The following is a 20840-nucleotide window of genomic DNA, read 5'->3' on the forward strand; positions in this document are numbered from 1 at the left end:
CATGTCCAAAAGAAAACTTTTTTTTTTAAAGTCTCTATAAAAACTTTTTTTTAAAAAGAAGACAATAGTATACACAAACCCTTTAAAAAAAAATTCACAGTATAATGCACTGATCTTTACTTTCTTTTTTTCTTTTTTAAAATTCTGGGAACTTGGAACAGTTTACTGCAACAGCTCTATTTATAGTTCTTTCAACCGTCACTTGTTTTCAACAAATGATACATTTTTAAAAACACTGGCTATGAAAATGTCACTTTTCTGCAGGAAAAAACATCAGACAGTTTTCTGTGCAAAGCTTTAGTCAAAATATATCTTTAAGATGCTGAGTGATGTGAAGAGAGAAAGGCAAATTTACCTTATTGGTGCTCTCAGTGAAGAAAAACCCCAGGATCATCACATAGGCAAAGGGCAGGAAGAAATTCACTTTGGTAAAATACTTGTTTTCTTTCATGAAGAAATTTGTCCTGGAAGGAGCAAAAAAATCAAACCATAATAACAAATGCCATCTTCTCTCCTTCTACCATCATCACCCTTCATTCTTCATTTCCTGTCTCAGATAAAATGTCTTCTACTGTACAACTTGAATTTAGGCAAACAGTTTAAAATAAAACTGATTCCATGAAAAATGAGACACATTTGGCCACACTGATTCACTTTGTACTAACAATTTCAACCTGTCATAAAAAACTAACCTCTTTCTATAAACAGTGGTATACTTTTATACTATAATACCATGACCCACAGTAATCCCTTATACAGGCAAGACCCATCAATGTTTCATTACCTGCAAATCATTCTCTTGCAAAGCATCACATCAACCTTTTAATAAAAAGACTGAATTTTTCGTTTTTAATACCATGATTTTCACTGCTGCTGCAGAACTGAGTACGTGAAAACCTACTCCATCTCACCTGTCACAGAGATAAAAATAACACATGATCAATCCCAGTTTGGCCAAAGGCACCAACACTTCAGAGACGGAGTCAACAATGGCTTTTGGACTGCTGTTGGGGGTAGTGCCATTGCTGCGATGACCATTTTCTGCACACACACACACACACACATGAATGCAAACAGACACACACATATAAGCATGCAAAAAAAAAAAAAAAAAAAAAAAAGCTTCCTAGTCTAGACAATTTCTGCTGTAATTCTAATTTGCATATTAATTCTCACTTCAATTTGCAAATTTTACTGTCAAGGGTATCAAACATTCATACAGTTGAAATGTTTTGATGGAAAACTATGACTCTAACCTTTGAATTCCATGATCTCAAGACTAACAAACTAATCATTACACCAAAAAAGAATGCATGCTCACTATTTCTCAAGCCCCCCCCCCCCACCCTACCCCACCCCCTCTCCCCATTGTGAGTAACTGTCCCCTGTAACCAACTCCATAAACCATTTCTTGTGTGTTCCAACCCAATAATTTTGTGACAATGTTTGTATTGTAATTAATCTCTGATAACTGTTCATACTGAGACAATATAATGCTATCTGAAAACACATAAATTCAATCCATACCTGCTCTGGCCTTCACAGCCAAACGACGTAATCTTCGTCGATAAAGGTATAATGCCACAGCAGACACCATGCTGCAAAACACACATCACAACACTCATCTCAGAACATCAACCTCCAGATTTGGACAAGATATACTCACACACAAGTTAAGAGCATCTACTTTGTTTTAATTTCATAAGAACAAAAATTATCACTTTCATATGCTTTATATTCCAATTATATATACATACATGTATATAAGTAAGTAGTGTACATTTAAATACTGAATATTATTATTCTTAAGCATGATGACTGTTTATGGCTCCATTGTTTAAAATAATAGGACTATATTAGTATATATTTTTTTAAAATAATAATAATAAAATAATAATACTGTACATTTATATAGCGCCCTTTCTTACTAAGAGCTCATGGTGCTTTACATGAAAGAAAAATATTACAAGTAACATTAAACATTCATGGCCACTCTTTCTCAAAAAACCCTCCCCCAGTCACACTCTCCCTTTCCCACTCTACATACATCCAAAGTGAGTTGATATGGGTGGTGTTGGAGAAATGGAAGCTGAGAGTATCTATAGATAGGTTTTAAAATGATGAGTCTTTAGTGATGAGTGAAAAGCAGAAATAGAATCAGATGCACGGATATGATAAGGAAGGTTGTTCCAGATGTGAGGAGCAGCAAAGAAGAAAGAATGTTCACCATAGGTTCTTGTATTGACGCAAAGAAGTTTCAAAAGGTAACTGTCAGAGGAAAAGCGGAGATTTATTGTGGGAGTATGAACACTGATAAGGTCAGAAAGATAAGTCGGTCCTGCGGAGTGGAAAGCAGAATAGCAGAGACACGCAACTTTGTATTTAATTCTCGCTTCAATGGGGAGCCAATGTAGAGTGCGGAGGTGAGAAGAAATGTGATCAGTACGTGGGACTCTGAGAGTCAGACAGGCAGCATTGTTTTGAAGTTTTTTAATTCACTGAAGAATATTATGTGGACAGCCTATGAGAAGAGAATTACAGTAGTCAATTCGTGACAGCACAAAAGCAGAAATAAGAGTTTTAGTAGTTTCAACAGAAAGGTACTGACGGATAGAGTTGATGCAACGAAGTTCACAATTGACTATACGTATCAGATTTACTACCTGAGCATGCATGCTGAGGTTTGGGTCAAGAATGACTCCAAGGTTCCTTGCTGATTTAGAAAACTGAACTGTGGCATCACCAACCACAATAGAGGCAGGAAGAGAAGTAGAATATACCCAAAAATGTGTGGAATTTTGTTCACTTTATGAACTGATTCTGCAGATGTATAATGCAACTGTACATCCATCAGATGACCCGGACAGTACAGTGTACCATCAGACATGTCATGCGCACAATGTAAGGGACACAAAAAATTCATTACAACTCACAAATACGACAATCACACTTCTTCCCAGAACTATTTCAAAACTACATCAATGGTAACAAAATTCATAGCATGTTACGAACATGAGTAATAAAACCAAGGTTAAAGATTACAATAAATTACCACATTTTATTACATTAAATAAATAAAAATTTGATCTACATTTGCTTACAAATATTTACAATTATAGTAAGAGTAGCTCCCCCTATAATGGTACAGAGACTGAAACCTTCATGTATGTGTGTGTGTGTGTGTGTGTTTGCTTGATATTTTAGTTTTGGAAATTTTAAACTTGAGGCTGGTCTATTATGTTGTGATGTAGGAAGCAATGTCATTTACCATGTTTTGTCTTTAACCATAAGTCTTAGATGCTGATTATGTTTGTTTTTTGATTGTGCTTATTTCTATATTTTTCAAACTGTAAGTCTGACATTATGACTGTGCTTATTTTTAACATTTTTCATCATGTATTACTCATTTATTCTTACTTTGTTTAGGAAATACTACATATATATGTGTGTGTCTACAACTGTGCACTTGTTTTTTCATTGTGTATTATTGATCTACTCTTCTTCATCTTAAGCTTAGATAATGTTTTGTTTGTGTGTGTGTGTGTGTGTGTGTGTGTGTGTGTGTGTGTGTTCTTTAATACTGCAGTTTTATTATTGTTGTTAGTTTTTAGATACTGAGTGTTGTATTTTAATCCCAGGGTGTGCCTAGTTTTTAGTATAGGACAAGGAGTCTTCATTCATTCATTATTATGATTGGAAGTTGTGGTGGTGGTGGTGATTGTGGTGGTAGTAGTAGAGGCAGTGGTAGTATCATTATTATTATTACTGTTGTTATCATTATTATTATTATCATCATCATTATTACTTTTATTATTGTTATTGTTGTTGCCATTATTTATGTATTTGATTATTTGATTATTCATCTATGTTATAAACTCTCCTTGGTTTGGGGCCTTATTTATTATTGTAACCTACTTGTTTATATTTGAAGGTCGTTTTACATGTTTTTAGTAATTTTTTATAACGAGTGTGAAATGGAGACTGGTGGCGGGCGCATGGATATTTGATGCAGCTGAGATTGTGTGCTTCTGAGCATATGCAAGGACAATAAATTACCTTGTGTTCTTGTGATCAATTACTGTTCTTGATACAACTGTGCTTAATACGGGTCTGATTTCTTTGTGATTAGGGACACTTTTCCATGTTTGTTTTGGTTTTCAATTGTATCTTTATATTTTTTTTTTCTTTTCTTTTTCTTTTCTTTCGTTTTTGTCAGTACCAAACAAGAAAAGCAGCAGCAGTGATGATCTGCAGAGTGGTGGCTGGTTCTGGGGTGTTGCAGCAAGTCCCATCATGGTGATTCATGTCATTGTTGCAGTACAGGTTGATCAGCATCTGGCAGTCCTGTCACACACACACACACACACACAAACACACACAGCTGTTTATACTGCTCTATACAGCAAGAGAGAGAAAAAGAAAAATAAGGAAAAACAAATCAATGTAAATGTTACCAAATGTGCCAAGTCAATGAAAGAAGGAAACTGCTTATGATCAGATTGCTTATGTCTGATCATATTGTGTATACATACAGAAATTTATCTATGTGAGTGTGAATGTCCGTTGTTTCACAATATGTTACATGGCATAATGCAAGGTAATGAAAACCATTGTAATACCATGTGATGAGTTATAATACAAGAACGTATGTAAGCATGTATACATGTAGCTTTCTGTGGATATAATTTTCTGTAGGCCTTAAAACACTGAAATACTTGAAACAGATTGATTGGATGAGTCTTGTCTCATTTTTGTTACATCACCTTTTTCTTCTTCTCGTTTTGCATATTGTGTTGAAATGAAAATATTTACTAAATTATTTTTAAAAGAAAAAGAAATTGATGTAAATGTTAAGAAATGTGCAAATCTGTTTATAAACAACTGGATCAAAAATCCTGATTTACATTTCAAAATCAGCTTGTCTTGACTTTTTTTTAAGGAGCTGCCGATAAGATGGAATTGAAAGAAAATGACACAGCTTATAAAAAATAAAAAATTGGAAAAAAAAAAAAAGAAAAAGAAAAAAAAAATCTGACACTTGCAGCTGTATATCAAGCAAAACATTTTTTTTTCTTCTTTAAAGTAAAACCAATGAACTAAAGAACTGGAAACTGTAACAAGAGTAGGTTCTCTGTTTTCAATCTATCAAGACTTGACGAAGTTAAAGAGAACTCCTCACCCCTCCACACATACACACACACACACACACGCACAAAGAGAACAGAGAAAGTAACAGCCTAAAGAAAAGACATAAATCTTAAGTGCAGACAGTGGCAAAAAAAACCACACACACACACTCACACAAATACAATAGAGAATGTTACAGCCAGAAGGAAAGATATAAATATATCAAAGATATTGTGCAAAGCTTACTGTCAACATCAACATTCCTTCAGAACAAAATGTGATTTTCGTACCCATGCACTTCCCCATACTGAGGAGCACATCCCAGGATTAAAAAAAAAAAGTCCCACAATAAGTATGGGAGCACATCCCAGGATTAAAAAAAAAAAGTCCCACAATAAGAGTCTATCTTTAAATAAACTTGCTAACCATGCAACATCACATGCCCTACATCAACTCATGAGAGAACAAGGATAGAATTTTTGTCAAGACCAGGTAAAAAGTAGTCAACATATACCTGTTGAAACTAAAATATCTTTACTGATACACTCCACCCCACAGATCGAAAAACGATGACTCCCCATCTTTCTCTCTCTCCCTTTCCATTCACTCTTCTTTCCTTTCTTTGTATCCCCCCGCCCCTCTCACCCTATGTTTCCTCTTCACCACTTCTGTTTTGGACTGATAAAAAAAAATAATAATAAAAAAAAAAGATTTAAAAACATACTGACATTGTACATTGGCAGACAAAGGATGTATAAATCCTACTGTAAGCTTCAACACAATCTACACATGACAAGGTACACGAACTGTGAAAGGCCCTTACCAGACTGAGGGCAGACTGACCGGCGTGCAGACCATCAGGACTCTCCTCCTTCAGACCCTGGGCCACCAGACGGGCCGAGCTCCAGATCGTGGCCTGACTGTCCTGCCTGTCACAACAGTGCTCAGACTGACACTGATGCAAATCAGCTTCTGCATGCTAAGTCATTAACAGTGTAGGATAATAAATACAGTACACTACTTGAAATAATAATGAATCTCTTGGGTCTGCTTGTTCTGGCTAGTGTCCAAATATTGTGAACACATATCAAATCTCTTCAGTTCCATCCTCTGCCTCTCACCACACTATACTGTCCTAATTACTCCTCACTTCTACTCCCCCTAATTATCCCTTGCACATGACATCCTATCTAAACTTCCTTCTGTTTGTTTTTCCACCAAATCCAAGACATTTTATCTTTAGTAAACACCCATCACAGCAAGCCACTGGTGAAACCGCCCCACTCCAACCTCCAACCATGTAAAACAGCTTCAAAAGATAAAGATATATCTCTGCACAAAAAAAGCACTGTGGCATGAAACTATCAAGTGGATTTGACTCACATCAGCAGGATGCACTGTGCCAAAGAACTGCAACTACATTAGCACTAACACCACTGTGCCACAGAACTACAACTACAGTAGCACTAAGTCATTCTACCATGACACTGTGATATAAAACGACAAACTATGCCAGTACTAACTCACTACCAGGATTCACTGTGACATCAAACTACAAACTCACATGAGCTCAATGGCAGCCTTGTTGTAGTCATCAATCTGCAGGTTTGTGATCATGGAGCGAACTGGGTCCAGCTTGGCCTCCACCACCGGATCTGTGAAGAGAAAAAAACAAAACAAAAAACAACAACAAAAAACCCCCCAAAAAACGCACCAACATCACATACACTCACACTTCCAAAAAGAACAAAACATGTCCATCTTATGGTGTTTTTATGGATCACAATATAGTCATATACATCTAACAAAAGTTAAACATCAGCTACAGATCCCACAGCTTGCATAAAGAAGAAAAGACTAGTCCAGAGATCAACGATAAACTGTTTTCTGTCTAATAAATATATAAATACACACAAATAACTACTTAAACACTGACCACAAAACCTTGCGACCAATAGCTAAAATACCACTGGAAATGCCTTTCTGTGAAGTACAGGGGCTCTTTACACAAATCTGATGTCAAAATTTCACTAACTTAAAAAAAAAATGCAAAGGAATATGTGGTGATCAGTTTTATATCCTTACCTTGCAACATCCATATGACATGGGTGGATGGCTTAAGCTTGTTAATCAATGGCTTGATAGTGGACAGGTTAGCTGAAAAGAAAGAAAAGTGTATCAATAGAATGCGGCAGTTACCATGGAAGATCTCACTGCAAAATGTGGAAAGCCTTTCAATATCCAGATGTGTGTATGGTTACAATGATACAGTCACCACTGGCCTGGTGATCCGAGGAGAGCAGATTGTCTAACATTTGTCTTCTTCCAATCTGGTAAATGAGAACTTTAAATGAAATACATACAAAGAACACTGGACATTCTAAAGGTATCTTTTAAAAAAAAAAAACCCCATTAAACACATGTCATTTTTGACTCACTTGTGTAAACAAAGTGAGTCTATGTTTTAACCCGGTGTTTGGTTGTGTGTGTGTGTGTGTGTGTGTGTGTGTGTGTGTGTGTCTGTGTGTCCATGGTAAACTTTAACATCCCCATTTTCTCTGCAAATACTTTGTCAGTTGACACCAAATTTGGCATGAAAATAGTCATCTTGTTTAAAAGAATATTGCACCTCTGGGATGGGGACAAAAAAATAATAAAAGATGCCAGATTATATGCAAACTGAATTTACTGTTATATTTATATTTTTTTAATTCTCTAAACTTGGCACTTTGATCTGATTTTCTGACAAAAAAATAATAAAAGAAGCCAAATTATATGCAAACTGAATTTACTGGGGTTTTTGGGTTTTTTTCTCTAAACTTGGCACTTTGATCTGATTTTCTGACACAACAACAAAAGCAGTCATTTTTATCATTTTCTGTTCAACAGGAACTTATTTTGCTAAGCATGGAAGTTATATTTATTTTGCATGTCTTTGGTGCAGATAGTAAAAAATGGAAATTAATCTGTAATTAATTCTAGGGGGCTTAATTTGCTTTAAACTGAACTTTCTCATCTTAAACATTACATTTTGAAATTATACTCATGACATAAAAAGCTTATGTGTTCTACTCTCAGTGTACAGGGCTTTCACTATGTTCATTCGCCCAAGTGGTCTTTTTCGGCAAAATACTAGAATCAATACGACGAGTGGACTTTATAGATCTATTGGCTGAGCCCTGAAGGCCATGGGCAAAAATCAATTGCGTACACATATTTATACATATTCAAAGCGCGTGCTCATATTCTTCGCGAATGCGAACGACGCCATTTTGTTTCAAGTCGTTGACCTGCCCGTTCAATCCTATATTCAATTGACAGTACACAATAACATGTCATGGAAAGTTGGAGAAGGAGACCGTTAAATATTTATTCAGAGAAAGATTTGTGAATGCCTCATCACTTACTGGATTATGCCCCAAACTGCCATAAAAATATCCACAGAATCAGTCGGAATTCACAGTTTAAAATAATAAACCATGAGATTTAATACCCTTGAATTGATGAAATGTAAAAATTTCCAGTCTTGACTTTTCTCAAAATGGAAGTCCTTTTCACTTCATACGACATTTAGAAGTACTTGTACTTGGCTCTACATGTTATTATTTTAACAAAATACTCAATTTTCATATCAACTTTAAAATTATAAAACTAGAATGAATATAAAAGAGAAATTGAATTGACTGACCATGTCAAACGGGTGTAACTAAACTTCTACATCTATCTAGATCCAGAGAAAACGGCTAAATGTTGCAGTGTGATTGCGGCGATAGCCACGTCTCCTTTACAGCGGACTTAAAAAGAATTTCTAATTGCCCTTAAAGATTTTTTGAATGCCAAGATACAACAGAATAATATGATTTAAACAGCGTAATCACTGTGAATACCGCAAACAATTTATTGCGCTTTAAAAAAGCATGTTTAAATTTTATATTTTTGAACATCAGCTAAGGAGCCACGATAGTGTAATGGGTAAGACAGTTTCTTCTCACCCGAACACACGGGGTTCGAATCTTCCGTTAGGACTTTTTTTTTTTTTTTTTTTCCTTTTTCTTTTAACCCGAAGCTTTATAATAACAAATACAGAACACATTTTAACGATTACATTATTTTTTTAAAGTGTAACACAAGTGAGTCTTGAAGGCCTTGCCTCTCTTGTTTTACCTTAAAATATTCCCACTTTTTCTTTATAATAAAAGCAGCATATCAGTGTTATCAATGTTCATAGAAAACAAAAACAAAAATCAACAGATGTAAAATGAATCACCAATAAATGAAAAAACAGTACCTTTGAAATTGTTCAAGGCTTGTTGGCTGCCATTGAAAATGCGTACACTCCACTGCAAACAAACAAGACAATTCTTTATGAAAGTTCCATGATTAACCTTTTCCTCAATGAAAAACAGGTTTTCTTCCCAATTTGGTAAACATTTATCTCTCTCTCCTCCCCCTCATCTCAAAGTATGCGAAAGTACCACACCTTCACTTTCAGTCATGGTCACTCACTAAAATATAAAGTCTGATTGGACTGAAGAAAGTCAGATGTTGTCAGTTTCATCACTATCATTGTTATCACTGTTGTTGTTAAAGAGTCAAACTCTCTTTACATGCGCGCTCCGAATAGTCTAGCTAGCAAATAATTAATGAGAAAAAAGGGGTCTTCCACCTGGCGAATGCTCACTTAAATAGTATATCTATAATCCAGATACATTAAACTAACCACTCAGAATCTTATGTTCAATGTACCAAACTTGATGTAGGAAAAAAATCAAAATACATGCAGGGCATCAGTGGAAGTCTTGTAGGCACTTTGACAACACTTTTTAAAGGATGTCAGCTGACGTCATATACTAGACACTTAACTGGTTAAAACTTCTTTTTTAAACTGAACAAAGAAAAAAGATATCCTGTGCAGCCACCTGCTGTTATTTTCAATAGCCAACACGAGTCTCATACTTTTCAGCCAGCTCAAATTAAAGAGTAAAAGTAAAAGGCATTAGATAAAAATAAGGTGGTCTCATGTTTGATGTGGAAAAAATGCAAATTTTGCTTTGCTTGTTTTATTGCTATTGTGCTTTTGTTAGTTTGTTTGTTTTTAAATGAAAAGAAAAATAAGATGAAACAAAGTTCAAGTAAACCACAAAGGAGAATTACTTCTAGAATAAATCATCTTAAGAGAATAACTTATTATTTCATCCTCTTCGTAGTGACTGCAGTCTCCTTTTCAGCCATGCTAACTTTTTTCTCTTCAGTGGTTTCAAATTCTATGAACCACATTACAATTATAATAATGTGCTGTCCTGCTAACATTTTTTTTATAGCCATCAAACCAGTTATCTATGCTAACAATTTTTTTTATGACCATAAAGCTATCTCATTAATGTCTCCATGCCATTTTTATTTTCTGAAGCAGTTCATTATATCTTCTATGTTACTTTTGTGCTCTTATCAAGTATATAAATATATATTTGAATTAAAATAAACTATGAGAGATATGAATGGCTTATAATACATTTCATGCATTCAACACCTGACTCCAGAATGGTTGTATTATTCTCTCTGCCCACACCCACAATAAGTCTTTTTTCCCCTTTTCTCTAACACATCACCAACATACAGACAGCGAGACACACACATGCACAGTCAGAGTCACTAACATGCATGAGCATACACATGCATTCACACCCACCCATGGGCGCAATAGCAGAGTGGTTAAAGTGTTGGACTTTCAATCTGAGGGTCCAGGGCGTCTGGTGGGTAAAGGGAAGAGATTTTTCCAATATCCCATGTCAACATATGTGCAGACCTGCTTGTGCCTGAACCCCCTTTGTGTGTATATGCAGGCAGAAGATCAAATACGCATGTTAAAGATCCTGTAATCCATGTCAGTGTTCGGTGGTTTATGGAAACAAGGACATACCCTGCATGAAAACCCCTGAAAATGAAGTATGGCTGTCTAAATGGCTGGGTAAATAATCAAAACAGTCATACATGTAAAATGTTGCATGTTTGTATGTGTCCGTGCCTGAAATCTGATTGAATGACACAGGAAACAAATGATGAGCACCCAACTGCAGCTGTCAGTTGGCTCTACCAAGGTAGGCAGCCTCTTGTGTAAATAACCCTATGTTTGTAAAGCGCTTAGAGCTTGGTCTCCAACCATGTACTGGCACTATTTAAGTATCCATATCATTCATTCATTCACACATGTATATATACACAACACTTGCACACACACTGTAGAGAACACTCATTCATTTACACAACACACATACAATGCATGCACACTCACACACACATACACACACACACCACACACACACACACACTCACCGTAGCACTGCCAGTGATGACCAAATTGGGCCTGGCCCCAGGCTGAACACTTTTCAACCAGTTGTGATACACATCATACATGGAGGCATTCACCATAGGATGCCACAGGAAATCCTGCAACCATCCCATACCATAGTTGTTCAGTTCCATTCCTCAACACGAACATAACAATTTCCACCAACACTGCATTTAAAATTACATGTCCCCTGTTAAAATTCAGATTAAATAACTGGTGAGTTTTTTTGCTTTTTTTCTGGTTCTATGATGTCAGCTTCATACATCAATCCTGATCATCCATTAAAAACAAAAAAACAAAAAAAACAACAACAATTTATGGATAAAGAAGTTAAAATGGAAAAAAAATTCTACAACAGAAATGGGGGGTATTTCATGATTTAAAAATACATATGCCCTTCTGGAAAAACAACAACAACCCTGCCTTGAGATTATAACTTCTTTTTCTTCTTGGAGTTCAGAGCTACACCAGAAGATAGTAAACAAATTGACAATATAAGCCAAACAGAAACTTGGTGTACAAGAACTGTTCACAGATACACCAGGAGATTGTACACAAATTAACACTCTAAGCCAAACAGAAACTTAGTTTACTGTTCAAAAACTGTCATCTGTTATACTGACATATGGTACCACAGTCATCAGCTTATCAGCACAATCATTTTGCTTAACCACACTCCTGTAACTTTCCACATTTCTTCATCAAAATAACATGGGACCTTTCACTGAACACAACCATGTGTTATCAGAGCCATATGTTAGCCTGAAAGCAGCCTACACAGACTGACTGCACACCATATCAGGCAGTATCTTGCAAACCATATAATATATGAATAATTCAACTGTTTCTGTGACTGTGACCTTCAACAAAGGTCAAAGTCAAAATCACTTCTATCTCAGTATCAATAAGATCAATGCTTTCATTAGGTCCAAGCCATTAAGTCCCCTCAAGACCCACCATCTGCATGCTGATAGAAACACACACCCACACATATGCACTTCAGTCTGTTTATGTGCTCCTCCTTTTCACAACCTCTGTTCTGTTTCTTGAAAGCCTAAAAATATCAAAAATTACCAAAGACCTCTGCAGCTGTTTAATGCAAAGCAAGAACAAAAATAAAAGTATAGCAAAAAATGGAATACAAATACAATCACAGTAACTTCATTTTCCTATTAACAAAAACACGGTCAAAAAACAATCATATAAAGCCTAGTATTTCCTCACAGTTTTGATTTAACACACTTAATACCTGTTTAAAATATGCTATTTCTCAAGATGCGATAAATATGTACAGTTAATATGTACTGTTTTTGTCAGCACTACATATGCTTTATCATGTTGACAGATGGAATACTACATTGTCCATGAGCACAGAACTTAAATAGGTTTAAATTCTTTTAAAAAATAATCCTTTTTCATTTTCCACCTTTGTAAGCTTAGAATCTGAATCAAGAAAGAGCACATCTGACTGAAGACTTTCTCACTATTTTCTTTCTTTTCTTTTTTTTTTTTTCGCAGTGAACTGGATTGGTTTGTGAACAATTTAGAGTAGAACAAATCTTTTTTTCTTTTTTTTTTCAATGACCTGAATTTTATCTCACATTCATTTAGAAAATGATAAGCATGGCACTGTCATTTACTCACAACTCGAGCGTTGATCTTTTCATCACTGAAGTGGACATCAGAATGAGCCTTGTATTCTTCCATCACCTCCATACTCAGAAGATTGACAAACTCAAAGTACAACTGTCGGATTCGGGAATCCCCAATGAAGGCGATGTGATTACGCCCACCCCAGTATGATATGTAATGCATGCACATTCTTGCATCCCTGTTGAATAGATCAAATGTGGTTACATTCCACTTGTAAGCATTTACTTACACACCAGAACAAGAAAGAAACAGGCACACACTCTTGACCAGAACACAGGAAAACAAAGAATATACTTTATGCCTGATGTGCATTTTCATGCTCTGAATATGATTTGTCTACATAAAAACACTTCCATCAATAAAACAAGATCATAATGATGATAACTGTACAGGGCTGTAACAGCCTGGGTTAGTCATGACTCAGTGCATTTCTAAACATTTCTAAAGTCTTGCCTCTGCAATATGTGTGAACCCCTGGGGTGAGTTTTTTCATTTTCATTTAATCATTTCAGATGTTTGCACTGGTGTATGTGTTTATTTTTTTTCTACATGTTTTTTTTCTTTTCTTTTTTTTTTTTTTAATTTACCAGGTCAATATATGTGCATGGCTACAAATGGCAGGTCATATTTCAAGTGTGCATTCATGCAGCATACATAAATTACAGGAGATTAAAGAACACATGTTGAAGATACAGTGTAAAATGTGTGTGTGTGTGTGTGTGTGTGTGTGTGTGTGTGTGTGTGTGTGTGTGATAAGTGTATTTGTGTGAATCCATGTATTAGTAAGTATGAGTTTCTGTATATTGAGTGAGTCACTGAGTGCGAGAGAAAAAGGGACTCGGAAAGAGATTATTAAAAGACAAGAGAAAAAAAAAAAAAAAAGAGAGAGAAAAAAAGTCAATGAGAAAGATAAGTGGAGGAAAGACTGAAGCAAAGGAAATGGGAAGGAGAAACGAGCCTACATGCTGACAAGTGACATAGAACAGTATGAATTAATGTCATTGGGGAAAAAAAAAGGAAAAAAAAAGCAACAAAAAAAAGCAATACTCACGCTCTGGTGTATTTGTGAGTCATACATCCATAGGGCTGCCACGTGTTGTACCCAGGAAAACGGCCATCACTCATCAGCAGACGACACGAGTCACTGCCTGCATACACATGAACATCAATGCACAGTCAAAATACACAATCCATGCTAAGAAATTTAATCAAATCAAACTCAATTTCACATTTATACTAATTATTATCACGGCACCACCATACAGTGACTTAGCAATCAAAAGCAAATCACAGAAATACATTAGGAAAAGAGAGGAGTATGGGGTGGGTGGAGCAGCTAAAGATGAAGAGAAGGGGGGATATACCTGTTTGTTATATATGTTAAAGAAAACCATACAAGCAGCACATTAAATTAATGTAGGTTTTAAAACAGATGAAAGGATCCAACAGAGAAGTAATTTTCCTGAAATTGTTATATGAAGGCTGTGTAGGCCCCATTTTTCAAATTTCCAAGCAAGTCAGTTGTGTTTTTATCCTCATTGTGTTCATTTGTGTGTGTGTTCTTATGTAAACATCTCTCAAACCCCTCCCTCTCTTTTTCCCTCTCAACTCACTCAGTTAATTGACAAACCATCAAGGATTACCAGTACCTCTGCGACTCTTATTGATCACATCTACACATCTTCAACGAATAATGTATCAGAAATATGTTCTCCAATTTTTGGGTGCAGTGATCACCTTCCTGTTTTACATTGTCAAAAAAGTGTGTCAGAATTCCTAAAAATTGCCATAAGGTTACTGACTATCGTAGTTTCTCACACTTTGATGAAGACGCATTCCTGACAGATTTAATGAATTCTTATATTTCTTCTGTGTATCAATCAACTGGAACAAAGGAAGAATTTCACAAAGAAACATAGTTAATAGACTTAAATGTTATGGAAAAAAGAAGAATTTTCAAAATTTTATTTCATCAAATGCAGACAGTAAATCCATCTGGAAAGCTATAAACCAACTGAGAAATAAACATACAGCTACACAAAACACACTGCCTACTGACATGTCTACAGATCAATTGAACACGCATTTCTGTAACACTGCTGATACAACTATAAATACAGACAGATCCACAGAAAACAACTTAAGATATCCTTAAGGACTTTTGTCAGTTGAAAACTATTTACTCTCAATTAAATATCCCTTTAATGAGCGTGTATGAAGTCTATGATACTCTTTTTACATTTGAAGCAAACATGAACCAGAGGTCTGGATGGAATAGACTCCAAAATTTTAAAACTTTCAGCCCTTGTTATTTCAGAATCACTCACTCATATCTATAATTTATGTATAACTAAAAACCAGTTTCCTAAGGCTTTTAAAATAGCCAAAGTTACACCTATTCTTAAGAGTGGCGATCAGTTTGATCCATCAAATTACAGACCAATTTCCATTCTGTCTGATCAATGAAAACCTCTGGAACTTCATATTAACAAATGCATTTTGAATCATGTTAATCACTTTAAACTCTTTCATCCCAGTAAGTCAGGTTTTAGAGCTAACCGCTCATGTCACACAGCACTAACAAACCTAGTTGATGTCAGGTTTTAGAGCTAACCACTCATATCACACAGCACTAACAAACCTAGTTGACCAATGGCTCACTAACATCAACAATAACGAAATCACTGGAGTTTTAGTTGCAGACTTTGCTAAGGCATTTGATGCAGTTGACCATTCACTCCTGTTAAAAAAGTTAAAACTTTATGGATTTTCTTTGAAAGCTCTGGAACTCCTATCACCATTTCTGTCTGAAAGAAAACATAGTATCAGTAGATAGATCTCATTCCTCATTATCATCTATGAAGTATGGTGTACCACAAGGTTTTGGGGCCAATCCTGTTCTGCATATACATAAATGACTTACCTAAGTACATAACATCGTCATGTGAGATGTTTGCTGATGACACCACCATTCATGTTGAAAATCCAGCATTGCTGATTCCAGCTAAACTGATATTTATTTATACAATGATTCATTTCTATGATAATTACCTATTATTTTGCCCAGAAACAATAATACTGATAAATACAAATGAAAACCACCAAGTAAAATCTATACAGTATGGCCAGTTGTCATGATCATCATTATGAAATTGCGAGTTCTATTTTACTAAAATTCCTGACTCAAATTTATTTCTATTTTAGAACCTTAGACTCAGAGGCTTCATCAGTTTGCTCCCTCAACTGTTTTGTTCAATGGTCAAACTCAAAGTAAAAACCAAATTCTTTTAATACTGGGGGTTGGGGGATGGGTGCGCTTCTCTGAAGTGGTGGTGGGAGAGCAGACTAGAGTTCTTTGGACAATAGCCAGTGTAGTCAAAAGCTTCACAAATGAAGGAAAATGAGAAAGCTTTACAAGCACACCCCTGTAACCTTTGCACAATAGATGCATTGTGCACCATACACCTTGCCAGCAGTGAACACTGTTGCCCAGATTCTCTAATTGCGCTTTGCTGTCCATAGTGTGTGTACGTAGGGGTCCCTGGGGATTGTACATGCACTCAAATATTTAATACATGAACAAGTATCCGTGTCTCCATATCTGTGTGTCAGCTGCAATGAAATGGGACAACTGTTCTGGTCCCAAACAAAACACTTAACCTCAATGCATCAGCCGTTTTCAAAAACACTTGAACACGCAGTATCCCACTTCTCTTTTACACACCAGCGTAGCTCAACTTGACAGTCTTTACAAGCATGCGTGTGTGTGTGTGTGTGTGTGTGTGTGTGTGTGCGCGCGCGCGCACGCGCATGTGTTTGTGATTGACAGAGGGAGAGAAAGACAAGAAACAGGCTTTGCATCATGTGATCAATATTGACAGTGCTGAGCGATATTACTGGTTCACCTCAGAAATCATCAATGGACCATAACTCACATACCTGAGCACTTACTTCACATAAGCTAATAATTAGGGTTTTGTTTTTTGATGAACATAATGATGATATAATTGCACATCGTCCTTTAGACCATACCAGATTCTGGATGCAGGGCTGTGAATTGCAGAGAACAAACATCTGCTTTAACATCCCTCTACACTGGACACAAAATAGAAAAAACATTATGCAAAGAAACCCACCCCTCAACAAAGAAGCTGGACATTACATTGTGCAAAGAAGCCCATTCCGTAATAAAGGAGCTGGACATTACATTATGCAAAGAAGCCCACCCCTTAACCCAAAGGCTGCCTATATGATGAGATAGCTCGTCAGCGCAAGCATGAACGCTTTGCTGCCACAATGACGAAATAACTCGTCATCAAAATATTCTGACTTTTCCCTGGTTTGCATTGAGTTCAATGACACCGGTAGCTTTAGCTTGGGGAATCTTTCCAGATTCTATTCATTGCTAGAAACCCTATCTAAGTCATGAGGCAGTCCTTTATCTGAAGGTTTTGGTTGGGTTACTGCCACAGTGTTTGCCTGACTCCTCTCCTCACTCGCTCAACAAAATGTCGGACTCTGTGCTCAAGACATGTGATCGTGTTGCTAGGCTAATTCAACCAAGACTGCTTTCTTTAGCTGATGCTCAGTAAGAATTAAAGCGTAAATTTGAAGGAGAAGACAGTGATGAACTTTTATAGAAGGATTTGATTGAAAATAAAGGAGCAATGAAGAGACTGGCCAAGAAATGACTGTCAGTGAGTGATGCTGACTGTACAGCTGTAGCAGAGACAGAAAGTGACCAAATTATTAGCAGGACACAGTATGAGCAACTTTCTTGGCACTCAGCCAATGCGGTCTGGTGAGAACTGGATGAAGTGACCATGTGAGAGGGGTGATGAAGAGAGGGGTGGAGACTGAAGGGGCATGGCCCCTCATCCATATTATCACTTGGAGAAGTCCCAATGCATTGTGTATCTTTTTTTTCTTTTTTTCTTTTTTTATATTGTGGTTGTTTTAATATAATTTGTGTGTGCAGGTATTATCCATTTTTCCAGAAAATAAGATATTTTAGTGCAAATAACCTAATGTTTGTAATGAACAAGTTGAAAATGTGACAAAAAATAAAACACTGATTTCAAAACAACAGCATGTCACTGAAAATATATAAAATCTGAAAACATCAAGTTTTGTATTCTTTATTCATTTACCTTTCAGAAAATATATACTTTTATGGGTCTTTCTCCAATAACAGAAAATATATACTTTTATGGGTCTTTCTCCTATATAACAAAGAGCACAGAATGTTTTGAAAATATATACCAGTTTTTTGTGAAAAAACCCTGGCAAATAGATTTTACTTAAATCTTATTTTCCTGGCAGCAAAAGGGTTAAAACAATGAAACCAGACATTGCATTATGCAAAGAAGCCAACCTCTCAACAAAGAAGTACATTAGCCTTGTGCCGTACATTCAGTCCAAAGACAGGTTCAAAAACCAAAAAGGTGCAGGATGTTGAATGTGGCTACTCTAAATCATAATGTAATACTATAGTATCTTACCCACATGTTTTTCTTTTTACATAATAATTGATGTGTGCATGGTGATAAGTGAAGGGTGTGTCAGTTGTTTGTTTTTTTCTCTTTGATTTTTGCTGACGGGCATTTTATTTTTAAGTGAGCCTAAAGAGAATTTTCTGTTTTTGGTTGAAGCAGATAATAAAGTACTTTGAACTGAACTGAATTGAATTGAATATGATTTGAAACGAGGTGAGTGGTCTTGCTGTATTTCCCACATTATAAAATATCTGTTTCGGTAGTTACAATAGCATGATTATACGCAGTTACCATGACCTAATAAAATGTATGTTGTTGTTCAGGCATTAGAAATACCTTCCAGGCCTACTAATTATGGATTTGCTGGTCGAGGCCATCACATCTTGCTGTGACCTTGCGAGTCAGAAACTTGGCTAAATTTGAAGAATTGATGGGACCCGGCTCAAGTCGCAACTTACAGAGAGTAGCCAGTAAAACTGTTGAAAACCGACTGCATTCCTACGCTATCTTGATTCGGAAGGACCAGAGGAGATGATTAATGCCTGTTCAATGCTTATTTCTATATATTACTTTGCAGACTGGAATTTCCCCATCTTTGTTGCTTTCAGTATGCAGCTGAAATAGGGCAAAAGAGTGCAGTATTTTTCTTCATGGTTTTGACAGGCCTGCACCTGAAAACATTGAAAATACTACAGTTCCAGGGTGTTTTCTGCAAAGATACTTGCCGACAGCAAAGGTAAGACTTCAAAGATGCGATATCTATAAAAATCCCGATCTTCATAATTTTGATCCTAACAACTTGTTTTTTGTGCACAGCTAAGAATCAGTGGATGCGACTTTGGCCGGGTTTTTGCGTGCTGCGTCTCACACACACACACACACACACACATATATATATCCACATGTTCAACATCCTGTGAGGCCCAGACATAGGCAAACCTGTACATTAAGTATGTTTTGCATGAGTTCGGTCCTTCTCAATAACAAGAGCTAGTACTTAATGCTATTACTGTATTAAATTCAGTACAACAACTGATTATCAAACGGTCTTGGAATAAATTTACATTTGTTAATTAATCCACCTTTAACAGTTCAAGGATCTTGTCAATGGTGATGTAACTTTTTCAGTAAGTATTCATTTCCAATATCCCACACTCCAGATATCTGGTATAGTATTGAAGGAACCTGTAAACTAAAATGTTTAATTTTCATATCAAAGGAATGACAATGTATGATTATAGTCTACTCATACTAATACTATAAGTCTGGCTTTTGTTTTTTGGCTTTGATTATAATACAACTTAAGGCACAGGCAAAGTACTAGAAATAATAGGTAGTAAAACCTCCCACAAATTCCTATGTTTTATACTTTCATTTCAATATTTTCCTAGCTGCAGCGTGACTACCTTTCAAAATGATGACCACACTTTTCTACATCCACAAAAAAACAACAACAAAAAAACATAAACTTTCAGTTTCAGGTGCAAGCATTGTAATGAATACAGCTTGTGTTGCAGACCAAAAGGGGTTTCAGATTCAAATTATAAGGAATATACATATATATATATCTTTTTTTTTTTAAAGTCATCCACAAACAATAATATCAATAATTATCTCAGAACTGCTTCTTGCATAAATACTGGAGACCTGCTCTGCAATTGGTAACCAGGGATTACAAGCCTGGTGAGTCCCAAAGGACAGAATGGACATCATTAGCTTTAGTCAGAAGTTAAAATTAACATTGTACCTCCCTTGTGGTGGACCTACAATAAAGTTGAGCACCCTTCAGATTAAACAGAAGCTGTTTTGTTTTCATTTTCTCTCAATCCTCTATTTTTTTCATAGTATCTTACACTCCTTGGTTTGCACTGCTAATTGCAGGAACAGAGTCTGCGGGATAGTAATTTGTTGTGTCTGTTATCAATGGCAGAGTCAGGAAATGATAATATTATAATAATCGTAACAATAACTTTTCTAAGCTTTTGTAATGTTCATGTTAAAGTACATAAAACTGTATGACTGGATTTGTTGATATACATTATATATATATATATATATATATACTACAGATATATAGATAGATCTGCATAGATCTATACGACTATCTATTGATAATGAATAATAGTTTCCAATTAAAAAAAAAACTTGTCTTAAGATTTAAACATAACAAATAACCACCCTCTTTTTTTCAAACAATAAATCTCTGCGTATACCTA

The 20840-nt window shown here is 35.8% G+C and overlaps 1 protein-coding gene across 2 annotated transcripts in view; it reads right to left on the reverse strand.

Moving 5' to 3' along the window:
- The window catches only part of LOC143292748 (N-acetylneuraminate (7)9-O-acetyltransferase-like), a 54107-nt gene that overhangs the window by 32746 nt on the left and 521 nt on the right, over positions 1-20840 (reverse strand). For both annotated transcript variants that reach the window (XM_076603292.1, XM_076603291.1), the window contains exons 2-12: positions 14181-14277; positions 13121-13307; positions 11461-11574; positions 9416-9467; positions 7213-7284; positions 6692-6782; positions 5951-6056; positions 4220-4344; positions 1528-1598; positions 912-1041; positions 356-464 (exon numbers count right to left, since the gene is read on the reverse strand). In XM_076603292.1, the coding sequence (XP_076459407.1) occupies positions 356-464; positions 912-1041; positions 1528-1598; positions 4220-4344; positions 5951-6056; positions 6692-6782; positions 7213-7284; positions 9416-9467; positions 11461-11574; positions 13121-13307; positions 14181-14277 (1154 nt within the window). The remainder of the gene's footprint in view (positions 1-355; positions 465-911; positions 1042-1527; positions 1599-4219; positions 4345-5950; positions 6057-6691; positions 6783-7212; positions 7285-9415; positions 9468-11460; positions 11575-13120; positions 13308-14180; positions 14278-20840) is intronic.

The sequence above is a fragment of the Babylonia areolata genome, chromosome 18 (genome assembly GCF_041734735.1).
Source record: "Babylonia areolata isolate BAREFJ2019XMU chromosome 18, ASM4173473v1, whole genome shotgun sequence".
NCBI classification, from domain to species: Eukaryota; Metazoa; Mollusca; class Gastropoda; order Neogastropoda; family Buccinidae; genus Babylonia; species Babylonia areolata.